Source organism: Loxodonta africana, chromosome 2, assembly GCF_030014295.1.
Source record: "Loxodonta africana isolate mLoxAfr1 chromosome 2, mLoxAfr1.hap2, whole genome shotgun sequence".
In the NCBI taxonomy this organism is placed as follows: domain Eukaryota; kingdom Metazoa; phylum Chordata; class Mammalia; order Proboscidea; family Elephantidae; genus Loxodonta; species Loxodonta africana.
In genome coordinates, this window is record NC_087343.1 from 197,681,871 (window position 1) to 197,696,489 (window position 14,619).

General features: G+C 44.7%; 1 protein-coding gene across 4 annotated transcripts in view; it reads right to left on the reverse strand.

Moving 5' to 3' along the window:
* Nucleotides 1-14,619, reverse strand: part of PHYKPL (5-phosphohydroxy-L-lysine phospho-lyase) — a 44,838-nt gene that overhangs the window by 21,461 nt on the left and 8,758 nt on the right. For all 4 annotated transcript variants that reach the window (XM_064279240.1, XM_064279239.1, XM_023551981.2 and 1 more), the window contains 4 exons: nucleotides 12,688-12,775; nucleotides 12,495-12,611; nucleotides 10,204-10,286; nucleotides 9,726-9,951 (listed from right to left, as the gene is read on the reverse strand). In XM_064279240.1, coding sequence (XP_064135310.1) covers nucleotides 9,726-9,951; nucleotides 10,204-10,286; nucleotides 12,495-12,611; nucleotides 12,688-12,775 — 514 coding nt within the window. The remainder of the gene's footprint in view (nucleotides 1-9,725; nucleotides 9,952-10,203; nucleotides 10,287-12,494; nucleotides 12,612-12,687; nucleotides 12,776-14,619) is intronic.

Genomic DNA, 14,619 nt, shown 5'->3' on the forward strand with positions numbered 1-14,619 from the left:
AGTTAAGTCAGAGGTTAATAGTAAAAAGATTTGAAAAACCTGGAGTTGAATGATAATACAGGAGTTCTCAAACTTTTTTTTTTTAATTAATTTTTATTAAGCTTCAAGTGAACATTCACCATTCCAATCAGTCTGTCACATGTAGGTTTACATACATCTTACTCCCTTCTCCCACTTGCTCTCCCCCTATTGATTCAGTCCTTTCAGTCTCTCGTTTCGTGCCAATTTTGCCATCTTCCCTCTCTCTCTATCTTCCCATCCCCCCTCCAGTCAAGAGTTGCCAACACACTCTCCAGTGTCCACCTGATTTAATTAGCTCTCTCTTCATCGGCGTCTCTCCCCCCCCCACTGACCAGTCCTTTTCATGCCTGATGATTTGTCTTCGGGGATGGTTCCTGTCCTGTGCCATCAGAAGTTCTGGGGAGCATTGTCTCTGGGATTCCTCTAGTCGCAGTCATACCATTAGGTATGGTCTTTTCATGAGAATTTGGGGTCTGTATCCCATTGGTCTCCTGCTCCCTCAGGAGTTGTCTGTTGTGCTCCCTGACAGGGCAGACATCGATTGTGGCCGGGCACCAACTAGTTCTTCTGGTCTCAGGATAATGTAGGTCTCTGGTTCAAGTGGCCCTTTCTGTCTCTTGGGTTCTTAGTTGTCGTGTGACCTTGGTGTTCTTCCTTTGCCTTTGCTCCAGGTGGGTTGAGACCAATTGATGTATCTTAGATGGCCGCTTGTTGGCATTTAGGACCCCAGGTGCCACAATTCAAAGTGGGATGCAGAATGTTTTCATAATAGAATTATTTTGCCCATTGACTAAGAAGTCCCCTCAAACCAAGTTCCCCAGACCCCAGCCCCTGCTCCGCTGACCTTTGAAGCTTTCATTTTATCCCGGAAACCTCTTTGCTTTTAGTCCAGTCCAATTAGGCTGACCTTCCTTGTATTGAGTGTTGTCTTTCCCTTCACCCAAAGCAGTTCTTATCTACAGATTGATCAATAAAAAGCCCTCTCCCTCCCTCCCTCTCTCGACCTTTTTTGGTTTCACAAACTCTCTACACTCCTAAGAATTACTGAGGACTCCAAAGAGGTTTTCTTTATGTGGATTATATCTATCAATAATTACTGTATTTGAAATTAGAAGAGTAGCTTTGTTTTCACATTTTTCAAATCTCCATAATATCTGGCTTAATAGAAGAAAGACGGATTCTCTTATCTGCTTCAACATTCAATTTGTTGTGAAAACATACATCATATAGCCTCTGGAACACTCCATTGTACACTTGTGAATGAGAGTGAAAAAGGCAAATAATGTGTCAGTATTATTATGAAAGTAGTTTTGACTTTGTGGATCCCTGGTCTTGGGGACCCTCAGGATCTCTGGACTACATTTTGAGAACCTTTGTAAAATTAAACACTACTGGTACAATGGTTAAGCATCTGGCTGCTAACTAAAAGACTGGCAGTTTGAATCTACGAACCACACCTTGGAAACCCAATGGGGCAGTTCTACTCTGTCTTATAGGGTCGCTCTGAGTTGCAATTGACTGAACAGCAATGGGTTTTTTGTTTTACTAAAATTTGTGGGATATATTGAAAGTTGTGTTTTGAAGGAAATTTACAGTCTTCTTGACTGAAAGCAGATTGATCACCAGGACTTTCTCCCATGGAGTCACTGGGGGGTTCATACTACCAACCTTTTGGTTAGCCATGGAGTACTTAACCGTTTGCATTAGCAGGGTTCCTTATATTCTTAATAGTTACAGTAATAAAGAAGAAAGCTAAGAATCCATCTTAAGAAGTTACAGAAGAATCTAATAAATCTAAAGAATGTAGAAGAAAACTAGGAGAGAAGATATAAATAAATAATACTGTGAATGAAAAGGGGATATGATACAATGATAGAGATTAAAAATATTATATTAAGGAAATATTAACAATAAAAACATGCCAATAATTTTTAACTCTCATGAAATAGACAAACTCCTAGGAAAGTATAACTTGCAAGGACTAACCCAAGAAGAAATGAAAAGCTTGAAGAGTCCTATATAACTTTTAAAGAAATTGAAGCAGCAATCAAATATCTTCCCATAAAGAAAAGACAAGGCCCAGATGGTTTAATGGGTGACTTTTACCAAACTTTGAAGCAACAATTTATCCCAATTTTATGCAAGAAGAAAAGAGGAAATATACCTCAGCTCATTCTACAAGGTTGGTATGGTCCAGATACCAAAACCTAAGATATTATAAGAAAAAAATTAGAGTCACAGCTTACTCCTGAAATAGATGCCAAATTCATAAACAAATTATTAGCAAACAGAATTTAGTAGTGTATAAAAATACTCAAGTTGGATTTATTCCAGGTATGCAAAAATGGTTTACTATTAGAAAATTCATAAATATAATTCACCCTATAACAGATTAAAAGAGAAAAAAATGATCTTGATAGAGGCATAAAAGGAACAGAAGGAAATTCAATACCTATTCATAATAACTCTCTCAGTAAATTAAGCATAGAAGGAAATTTTAACCTGATAAATAACATCTATTAAAAACCTAAAACAATCATCCTAAATGGACAATATTAAAAGCATTTGATTAAATTTAGGAATTAGACAAGCATGTTCATTGTTATCACTTGTATTCAACAATGTATTAGAAGTCTCACCCAGTGTAATAAAAACAAATACCATTATTTGCAGATAATATAATTGTTTACATAGAAAAACCAAAACTAACTCACATAAAAATTATTAGAAATAAGAGAATTTAGCAAGACTAATATAAACAATTTCTATTTTTATACACCAACAGCAAACAGTACACTTATAAAAAGAAGCCATCATTTATGACCAAAAAACCAAAACCAAACCCATTGCTGTCGAGTTGATTCTGACTCATAGCGACCCTACAGGACAGAGCAGAACTGCCCCATAGAGTTTCCAAGGAGCGCCTGGTGGATTTGAACTGCCGACCTCTTGGTTAGCAGCCGTAGCACTTAACCACTACACCACCAGGGTTTCCTCATTTATAACAGAGAGCATCAAATATCAAGGAATAAATCTAATGATGTGTAAGACCTCTCTAGAGAAAAATTATAAAACATGGAGAGGGTACATAATATTCATGGATAGGATGATTCAATATTGTAAAGACAACAATTCTTTCCAAATTGATTCATAGATTTAATGCAATTCTCCAATATAAAGCCTAGCAGGGTCTTTCATAACATGTTTAAAGATAATTAAAAAAAATTTATATGGAAGAGTAAAGGGCCAGAAACAGCCAGAACTCTTCTGAATAAGAAAAACAGTCTAAAGGGTACTTTTTCTGTGAAATTCTAGTAATAAATGTGGTACAGACACAGGTAGACAAATTGACCAGTAGAACAGAAATAAGAGCCCAGAAACAGCTCATGTATGGAAATTTGGTTATATTACAGAGGTGGCACATGAGATCAGTGAGGAATAAAGAGAACTGAAGAAAGATGTTATTCACATGCCAAAAGTATGAAAGTGGGTACAAAATAAACTCCAGATGTATTAAAGACTTACATGTCAGAAATAAAGTATTAAAACACCTTATAGGAAATGTGGATGAATATCTTTTGTTGTTGTTAGGTGCTGTTGAGTTGGCTCCGACTCATAGCGACCCTATGTACCACAGAACGAAACACTACCTGGTCCTGCGCCATCCTCACAATCGTTGTTATGCTTGAGCCCATTGTTGCAGCCACTGTGTCAATCCATCTCATTGAGGGTCTTCCTCTTTTCAGCTGGCCCTGTACTTTACCAAGCATGACGTCCTTCTCCAGGGACTGATCCTTCCTGACAACATGTCCAAAGTATGTAAGACGCAGTCACGCCATCCTTGCTTCTAAGGAGCATTCTGGTTGTACTTCTTCTCAGACAGATTTGTTTGTTCTTTTGGCAGTCCACCATATATTCAATATTCTTCGCCAACACCACAATTCAAATGCGTTAATTCGTCAGTCTTCCTTATTCATTGTCCAGCTTTCACAAGCATATGATGTGGTTGAAAATACCATGGCTTGGGTCAGGCACACCTTAGTCTTCGAGGTGAAATCTTTGCTTTTCAACACTTAAAAGAGGTCCTTTGTGTCTTTTGATTTCTTGACTGATGCTTCCATGGGTGTTGATTGTGGATCCAAGTAAAATGAAATCCTTGACAGCTTCAATCTTTTCTCCATTTATCATGATGGAGCTTATTGGTCCAGTTGTGAAGATTTTTGTTTTCTTTATGTTGAGGCATAATCCATACTGAAGGTTGTGGTCTTTGATCTTCATCAGTGTTTCAAATCTCTTCACTTTCAGCAAGCAAGGTTGTGTCATCTGCATAACACAGGTTGTTAATGAGTTTTCCTCCAATCTTGATGTCCCATTCTTCTTTGTATGGTCCACCTTCTCGGATTATTTGCTCAGCATACAGATTGAATAGGTATGGTGAAAGGATACAACCCTGACGCACAGCTTTCCTGACTTTAAACCAATCAGTATCCCCTTGTTCTGTCCGAACAACTGCCTCCTGATCTATGTACAGGTTCCTCATAACCACAATTAAGTGTTTTGGAATTCCCATTCTTTGCAATGTTATCCATAATTTGTTACGATCCACACAGTCGAATGCCTTTGCATAGTAAATAAAACACAGGTAAATGTCCTTCTGGTATTCTCTGCTTTCAGCCAGGATCTATCTGACATCATCAATGACATCCCTGGTTCCATGTCCTCTTCTGAATCCAACCTGAATTTCTGGCAGTTCCCTGTCGATACACTGCTGCAGCCACTTTTGAATGATCGTCAGCAAAATTTTGCTTGCATGTGATATTAATGATATTGTTTGATAATTTCCGCATTTGGTTGGCTCATCTTTCTTGGGAATAGGCATAAATATGGATCTCTCCCAGCTGGTTGGTCAGGCAGCTGTCTTCCAAATTTCTTGGCATAAACGAGTGACCACTTCCACCATTGCATCCGTTTGTTGAAACATCTCAATTGATATTCTGCCAATTCCTGTTTTTCGCCAATGCCTTCAGTGCAGCTTGGACTTCTTCCTTCAGTACCATCGGTTCTTGATCATATGCTACCTCTTGAAATGGTTGAACATCGACTAATTCTTTTTGGTATAATGACTCTGTGTATTCCTCCCATCTTCTTTTGATGCTTCCTGCATTGTTTAATATTTTCCCCATAGAATCCTTCACTATTGCAACTTGAGGCTTGAATTTTTTCCTCAGTTCTTTCAGCTTGAGAAATGCTGAGTGTGTCCTTCCCTTTTGGTTTTCTATCTCCAGCTCTTTGCACCTGTTACTATAATGCTCTCCTTTGTCTTCTTGAGCTGCCCTTTGAAATCTTCAGTTCTTTTACTTCATCATTTCTTCCTTTTGCTTTAGATGCTTGACATTTGAGAGCAAGTTTCAGAGTCTCCTCCGACATCCATCTTGGCCTTTTCTTTCTTTCCTGTCTTTTCAGTGACCTCTTGCTTTCTTCATGGATGATGTCCTTGATGTCATTCCACAACTTGTCTGGTCTTCAGTCATTAGTGTTCGACGTGTCAAATCTATTTCTGAGATGGTCTCTAAATTCAGGTGGGATGTACTCAAGGTTGTACTTTGGCTCGAGTAGACTTGCTCTGATTTTATTCAGTTTCAACTTGAACTTGCATATGAGCAACTGATGGTCTGTTCCACAGTCAGCCCCTGGCCTTGTTCTGACTAATGATATTGAGCTTTTCCATCATCTCTTTCCACAGATGTAATCAATTTGATTCCTGTGTATACCATCTGACGAGGTCCATATGTATAGTCGCCATTTATGTTGATGAAAAAAGGTATTTGCAATGAATAAGTTGTTCTTGCAAAATTCTATCATTCGATCTCTGGCATTGTTTCTATCACCAAGGCCATATTTTCCAACTACCAATCCTTCTTTGTTTCCAACTTTCACATCCCAATCACCAGTAATTATCAATGCATCCTGATTGCATATTTGATCAATTTCAGACTGCAGAAGCTGATAAAAATCTTCAATTTCTTCATCTTTGGCCTTAGTGGTTGGTGTGTATATTTGAATAACAGTCGTATTAACTGATCTTCCTTGTAGGCACATGGATATTCTCCTATCACTGACAGCGTTGTACTTCGGGAGAGATCTTGAAATGTTCTTTTTGATGATGAATGCAACACCATTCCTCTTCAAGTTGTCACTCCTGGCATAGTAGACTGATGATTGTCTGATCCAAAATGGCCAATACCAGTCCATTTCAGCTCACTAATGCCTAGGATATCGACGTTAATGCATTCCATTTCATTTTTGACAATTTCCAATTTTCCTAGATTCATACTTTGTACATTCCAGGTTCCAATTATTAATGGTTGTTTGCTGGTATTTCTTCTCATTTTGAGTCATGCCACATCAGCAAATGAAGGTCTCGAAAGCTTTACTCCATCCACGTCATTCAGGTCAACTCTACTTTGAGGAGGCAGCTCTTCCCCAGTCGTCTTTGGAGTGCCTTCCAACCTGGGGGTGTCTCATCTTCCAGCACTATATCAGAAAATGTTTCGCTGCTATTCATAAGGTTTTTACTGGCTAATTCTTTTCAGAAGTAAACTGCCGGGTCCTTCTTCCTAGTCTGTCTTAGTCTGGAAGCTCAGATGAAACCTGTCCTCCATGGGTGACCCTGCTGGTATCTGAATACCGGTGGCATAGTTTCCAGCATCACAGCAACATGCAAGCCCTCTCCCCCCTGCCCCAGTACAACAAACTGACAGACATGTGGCGGGTATATCTTTTAGGCTTAACAAAACCCAAACCCATTGTCATCGAGTCGATGCCAATTCATAGCGACCCTATAGGGCAGAGGAGAACTGCCCCATAGCGTTTCCAAGGCTACAAATCTTTACAGAAGACTGCCACATCATTCTCCTGCAGAGGGGCTAGTGGGTTTGAACTGAGGATCTTTCAGTTAGCAGCTGAGCGCTTTAACCACTGTGCCACCAGGTCTCCTTTTAGACTTAAGGGTTGGGATTTCTTAAATAAAGCATTGTTTATAAGAGAAAAGATTGAGTAGTTGACCATGTTAAAATTAAGAACTTTGGTTCATCAAAAAACACCTAAAGGACAGGTTATCGACTAGATCGAAATATACATAATTGACAGAGGATTGGGAATCATATACACAAACATACACACATACATACATACACACACACACACAACACCCACAAATAAATAAGAAAAACACTGGTACCCAATTGAAAACTGGGCAAAAACCACAAGCTGGCATTCCATAGAAGAGGAAACAAATGGTTTCATATCATTCGAAATCAAAGAATGGCATCTTGGCACCACAATGAGATACATTTTGGACCCACCCGACTGGCAGAATTAAAAGGTGTTGGAGAGAGTGGGGGTCTACAAAATCTCTCATACACTTGTGAACTACTATGGAACACATGTCATTGTCTCTTAAAATGGAGGATCAAGACATACTCTGTGACCCAGCAATTCCACTCTTAGGCATATACCTAAAATAAACTCTTGCATCTGTACAACAGAGTCTTGTAAAAACTGTTTATAGCGGCACTGTTCCACAATAGCAAAAACCTGGAAGCCACCTTGAAGCACATGAATAAACTAAGGTATATGTACACAATGGAATAGTATGAAGCAGCCAAAATAAATGACCGTCAGTAACACACCATATGGATGGTTCTTAGTAATAGAATGTTAGGTGAAAAAAATAAGTCCCCAGAGTACATACAGCACGAGACATTTTTTTATAAGGTTAAAAAACAACTCAGAATAAAAAATGCCATCTTTTAGGAGAAACATACAGGCACAATAATATGATAGACAAAGGGAAACAGGGACATAATGAACATGGGATTCACAGTGATGGTGACCTGGGGTCAGAAGCAATGAGATGGAATTGGGGAATTCATAGGGTCAGCTGCAGGTTACTGTCAAGGTGCTAGCTTTTATTTGGGAGGATGGGTTCTCAGGTGCTTATAACACTAATAAAAGTAACCAACGAATTGACTAACCAAAAGAGGGCTGTGCAGGGTCAGGTGAGGAAAGTATGTCACACACCAAGGATTATATTTAATCTGATTCTGTACACTTGAAGTTCAAAAGAAACAAAGAAAGATGAACAAAAATTAGGATCAAGCTCCACCTGGTTATCTATACAGTCACCTAACACAACACACTCCTTCCTCTTTGCAAGGCTCATTCCTTCTCATCCTTGAGACTTAGCTCTGGCCTTACCTTCCAGCCCCTCACCCCCTCTCGCCCTGGTGCTCACAGCACTGGGAACACACTACTTCCATTAAGCCCTCCTCCACAGTCTCGTGATCGTGTGTCTGAGTCTGTCTCCCGTGACAGTGAGCGTGTCCAGGACAGATGCTCCATCAGAGACTGACACTTTGCCGAAAGCACCAGCCCTCTGCCACAGCCAAAGCATCACTTCCCCCACCCTTCAGGACTCCTCTGCCTTATCCACCTTGCCAATCCTGACATGTTTCAACCCCAATTCAAACTAGTTTTTTGTTGTTGTTATAGGTGTTCTTTCCCTCAACTCCTATGCTTTCCTACCTCCCTGCGCCCAGATTTGGGCCTCTCTCTCTGGCCTTCACCAGTCTCTTCCTGCTTTCAGCTCTTTCTCCACATTGTCGCCAGAGAACTTTCCAAAGTATGCTTCAGGCCTCATCTCTCCCCAACCTTCTCCTAGGCTCCCTTACTGCCTTCAGAGCCAGCCTGCACTCCTTACCTCTTCAAGGTGAGGCTCCCGCCTGGCAGCAGACTCCCCATACCCACCCTGCACTAGGTCTCTCAGGGCCACTGAACAGGCCTTTGCTTCTCCTGCAATCCAATGGCCAACTTAGGGAGAGCTCTTGACCCTGTCCCCCAAGGACAGGGAGCTGTCCCCTTTTCTAAGGGGCTACTGTAATGTGAACACTGCTCCAGACCACGTCTGTTGCCCAGACGGAGCTCCTCGCTCAGCTTAACCGGCTCTGTAGCTCCAGCACCTGGCACAGGGCCTGGGACACAGCAGGCAGATTATACTGAAGTGGGAGAGGGACGCTTGCATTCTTGCTAGGTATTTTTCAACAGCATGGTCCCTTGAATCAGCTTTTGGATGGAAGCTGACTTTTTAAAATGTTCTATGTTTTTCCCTCTGACCTGACTGTCAGCTCCCTGAGGATGGTGTGATGGATGAATTGTGTCCCCTAAAATGTGTGTTGGAATCCTAACCCTTGTACCTGTGGAAGTGAGCCCATTTGGAAATCTGGATTTCTTTGTTAGGTTAATGTGGCCATTACCAGTGTAGGGTGTATCCTAAACCGAATCACTTCTGAGTTATAAAAAGGGCAGATTAGACACAGAAGCACACACATGGGGGAAGACAGATGCTGTGTGAGAACTGTCTACAAGGCAAGGAACCAGAAGGCCCGGGGGCTACTGACAAAGAAGGAATCAGGACAGCTGGGACCCTGACGTGGACTTCTAGCCTCCGGAACTGTGAGAAAATAAGTTTCTGTTCTTTAACTTCTTCCACTTGTGGTGTTTCTGTTATAGCAGTACTAGGTAAGTAACACAGACGGCATCCCAGCAGTCTTGGTGCTGTGCCCAGTGCTGGGCCTATGCTTTGTTCATTAAGGACGAGCCGGTTGTCCATGCTTAGCAGAGCCCAGCGGGGCCTCCTCACTCACCGTGTTGAAGTACTCGACACCAGTGGCTTCAAATGCCCTCGCCACAGCCTGGGTTGTGGCCACGCAGGCAAGAGGGTGGCCGTTGCCAATGGGCTTGCCCATGGTGACAATGTCGGGGACAAAGTTCTCCCCCTGTAGCTGGAAGGCCCAGAAATGCTTGCCCACGCGACCAAAGCCAACTTGAATCTCATCGACGACAAAGATTCCTCCGGCCCCACGGATGTGCCTGTGCAGAGGAGGGAGTGCTGACAGGGATTGTGGGGGATTGGAACCAGAGGTGGGAGATCTTGGGGCTCTGGGTCCTGGGTCTGTCACCACTAAGGTGGAGGTCCTTGGGTTAACAGCTGGCCTCTGCTTCTTCAGGGGCTTTTCCTCAAAATTCTGGCAAAAGGCCAGGTGAGGTTGGGGTTCAGGACAAAGATTGGGAAACCGTGTTAGTATTCTTCCCTCTCAGGGACAGCCCCTGCCACCTACTCACTCAGCCACTCTTGGGAAGTAGCCCGCAGGGGGGATTATCTGCCCTCCCACACTGGGCAGAGACTCCACGAAGAACGCTGCGATCTGTGGACGAGATGGGGTGTCAGGAACCACCTGGCTGGGTGGAGTGGCCAGCTCAGTGTGTTCTGCCGACACGGCTCAGTGAGGGCTGCAAGCGGACCGAGTAGGCCACCGCTGAGCCTGACTGTGGACTCCACAATAAATGGAGGGGTCAGCCTCAAACTAACTCTTACCACTGGGATGCCTCCAGGCCCCTCGTACTCAGCATGCCCCACACTAAATTCACCCATTTCCCCCATAAGGCTGTTCCTCCTTCTATTCCTTATCTGGAGACCAGCATTACCCCTGTCCTGCCCCAGGACAGAAATCTGGCCCCCCATCGTTGATCCTGCCCCCATCCAATCAGCCAGCACAGCTCACTGGCTCTCCTGACTTCTCTGGAGTCCACTCCTTCCCTCCATGTGTATGCTCTGGCCTCCCGGTGGACCTGCCTGTCTCCGCCCTGGACTCTGGCAGCTGCTCCTGTTTGCCTCTTCCAGCCCCTCCTCCGCCTGCCACCAGAGGATGTGTCAACACCAAGGCCTGAGCTCGAGCTGCCCAGCGATGATGCTCCCCAGCTTGGATCCCTTCATGACCCCTGCTGCTTAAGTAATGACTTCCAAGCGGTACTCTGCCTTGGAGGGGATTCAGAGGCCACTGCAGGGATGAGGGATGGGCGGATGGGATGCGATGCCTGTCTCCCTCCCTGTCGTAAGCAGAGCAATTCTCTTTTCATGTTTTATGTAAATGGGTGAAGAGCATCTAAACACAGAGGCCTGCAGGACCCAGTCCAGGTGGCCCTGTTTTGACCCCAGCAACCTCCAGGCTGCAGAGCTGCCCTCCTCTGCCCTGTAACCCGAGCTCAGCTCATTACTCCTCCAGTGGAGCCTTCCCCCTCCCGGAGTGCCTCATCTGCCTCTAATGGCCTTCTGCCTGTTCTCACGTGGCCATCCTCATTCCCTGGTACAACATGTCCCTCCTGCCCCCACCTCCCCACTCCATCTCTACCATACTGCCCTGGTCAGGCCTCCCTGGGATGGAATACCCAACTAGTAAGGTATGCACGGGCTTACTTGCACTCAATTAATAATCTGTAGTGACAATGTGGTGAGACCCATGTGAAATTGTGTACTACAGATTAGTAAGTAAGCACAAGTAAGCCCATGTGTACCTTGCTTAATGGTTAATCTATCCCAAGGCCTCCCCATCACTTACTCAGACCCCCAGCCTCTTTAGGGTCACCCACCTGCAGGCTGGCCCCGTTCGAACCACCCTCCACACAACCTAAAGGTATGCTCTAGTGCACAGCCCTGATCTTCAAACTCTCCCATGGCTGTCCTTGCCTCCAGGGAAAAGTTCCAGCCCACAGCACCTGAGGCCTAGGGGCACCTGGGCCCTGCCTGTCTCTCTAGGCTCATCCCCAACCCGCTCAGCCTGGCCCCTCACCCTACATGGCTTGTCCCCTCTGGGCAAAGTTACCCACTATCCACTCTACAGGGATGCCTTCCTCTTCTACCCTCCCACCCCTGCTGCGTGGCTAACCCCTACTCACCTGTTACTGAAATCAGGTGGCACCTCTGATATGGATTGAATTGTGTCCCCCCAAAATATGTGTTGGAATCCTAACCCCTATACCTGCGTATGTGACCTAATCTAACGCAGCGCAATAACCTTTCGTAATGGAATCAAATGTAATGTAATCAAGGGGTCAGCTGAGGTCATGCCAGTACAGGGTGGCTCCTGAGCCTAGTCACTTCTGTGTTTTAAAAAGGGTGGATCAGACACAGAAATATGCATACGTGGGGGGAAGACAGATGCCATGTGAGGCTCGTCTACAAGCCAAGGAACCAAGTAATGCCTTGGTCCACCTACAAGGAAGGAATCAACACAGCTAAGACCCTGACTTGGACTTTTAGCCTCCAGAACTATTAGAAAATAAATGTCTACTTTAAAGCCACCCACTCATGGCATTTCTGTTACAGGAGCATTAGGAAAGTGAGACAACCTCCTTCAAAGATCCCTCCTTCCCATCCACACCCACCAGCCTGGGTTAGGCCTCCCACCAGGTCTCCCATCACACCCAAGACATCTCTCTATCTGTGCCCTTATCACATCTGCTGGACTCCTCAAAGGCAGGGCCTGGCCTGCCTCCCCTCTGGGCTCCCAGCATTCTGCACACAGAGGGTGCGACATCTAGTGCTAGCAGGGCTCAGCCAGTGTGAGAGGTGGTACCTTCCGGCCCCTCTCCTGGGCGCTGTCGATTACATGCTTCACGTCACTGGCGTAGGCCTCTGCAGGGTTGGGGTGGTCCTCCCGGTAGGGGCCCCGGTAGATGTCTGGGAGTGGTGCCTGTGGGGAGTGACAGTTCTGTGTCACCAGGTATGGGGGTGGGCCCTGACCTGCTGCCGACGCGGGCAGTGCATACCACGTGGACCCACTCCTTCTGGCCTTCCAGGTTCCGGAACTTGTAGGGGCTGATGTCGATCAGGGAGCTCAGGTGACCGTGATATGCACTGTGGAGGAAAGGGAGGTAGGCTTAGGCCCAGACAGCATGGACTCCTCTACTTGCCTCAGGAGACACACGGGGAAGGCTGACCCTTATCATAGTACCACGTCCTCTGGCAAGGCTTCCTGGAAATGCCACCTACAAGCTATGAAAAGAGGGCTTATCATTTAAGTGTTCTGGGTCCAGCTTTCTCCTTCAGGGTCACACTGAGTCTTAAAGTACAATCATGTGCCAAACCTGGTCCTATAGGGGACCCACTACTCATCTGTCAGTTTGTCATACTGTGATGGCTTGCATGTTGCTGTGATGCTGGAAGCTATGCAACCGGTATTATCAAATACCAGCAGGGTCAGCCATGGTAGGCAGGTTTCAGCAGAGCTTCCGGACTAAGACAGACTTGGAAAAAAGGCCTGGTGATCTACTTCCGGAAATCCGCCTGTGAAAACCCTATGGATCACAACAGAATAGTGTCTAATTGAGTGCTGGAATATGAGCCCTAGGTTGAAAGGTACTGGAAATACACAGTGGCCACAATGGACTCGAGCATACCAATGATCATGAAGATGGTGCAGGACCTGGCACAGTTTTGTCCTGTTGTACATGGGGTCACTGTGAGTTGGAGCCGACTTGATGGCAACTAACAATAGCTGTTGGGACAACTTCAATATTTTAAAGGTTGTGGGACAAACGTTTACCACCTTACAAAGCATTCTCTGCTCCCCAGGAGGTGCCCTTACAGAACAGGGGTCTCTGTGGCCCCTTCCCCTGCCTGTCAGGCTTCCCTGCAATCACCCAGGCCTCTCACCCTGCCTGGCCTAGGACACACTGGGATGGTTAATTTTATGTGTCAGCCCGGCTAGGTTACGGCGCTCAGTTGTTTGGTCAAACAGTAGTCTAGATGCTGTTATGTTGTTGTTATTCGGTGCCACTGAGTCAGTTCCGACTTATAACAACCCCTACATACGACAGAACGAAACACTGCTCAGTTCTACACCATCCCCACAATCGTTGCTATGTTTGAGCCCATTGTTGCAGCCACTATGTGACTACATCTTGTGGAGGGTCTTCCTCTCTTTTGCTGACTTTCTGCTTTACCTAGCATGATGTCCTTCTCCAGGGACTGGTCCCTCCGGATAATATGTCCAACGTATGTAAGACAAAGTCTTGCCGTCTTCCCTTCTAAGGAGCGTTCTGGCTGTACTTCTTCCAAGACAGACTTGTTTGTTCTTCTGGAAGTACATGGTATATTCATTATTCTTCACCAACAACATAATTCAAAGGCATCAATTCTTCTTCGGTCTTCCTTATTCACTGCCCAGCTTTCGCATGCATATGAGGTGATTGAAAATAGCATGGCTTGGGTCAGGCATACCTTAGCCCTCAAAGTGACATCTTTGCTGTTTAAGACTTTCAAGAGGTCTTTTGCAGCAGACTTGCCCAATGCAACGCATCGTTTGATTTCTGGACTGCTGTTTCTACGGGCATTGAATGTGGGATCCAAGTAAAATGAAATTGTTGGCAGCTTCAATATTTTCTCTATCTATCATGATGTTACTTATTGGTCCAATTTTTTTTTTAATATAATTTTTCTTGTGCTTTAAGTGAAAGTTTACAAATCAAGTCAGTCTCTCTCACAAAAACCCATATACACCTTCCTACACACTCCCAATTACTCTCCCCCGAATGAGACAGCCCGCTCTTCTTCCACTCTCTCTTTTCGTGTCCATTTCACCAGCTTCTAACCCCCTCCACCCTCTCATCTCCCCTCCAGGCAGGAGATGCCAACATAGTCTCAAGTGTCCACCTGATCCAAGAAGCTCACTCCTCACCAGCATCCCTCTCCAACCCATT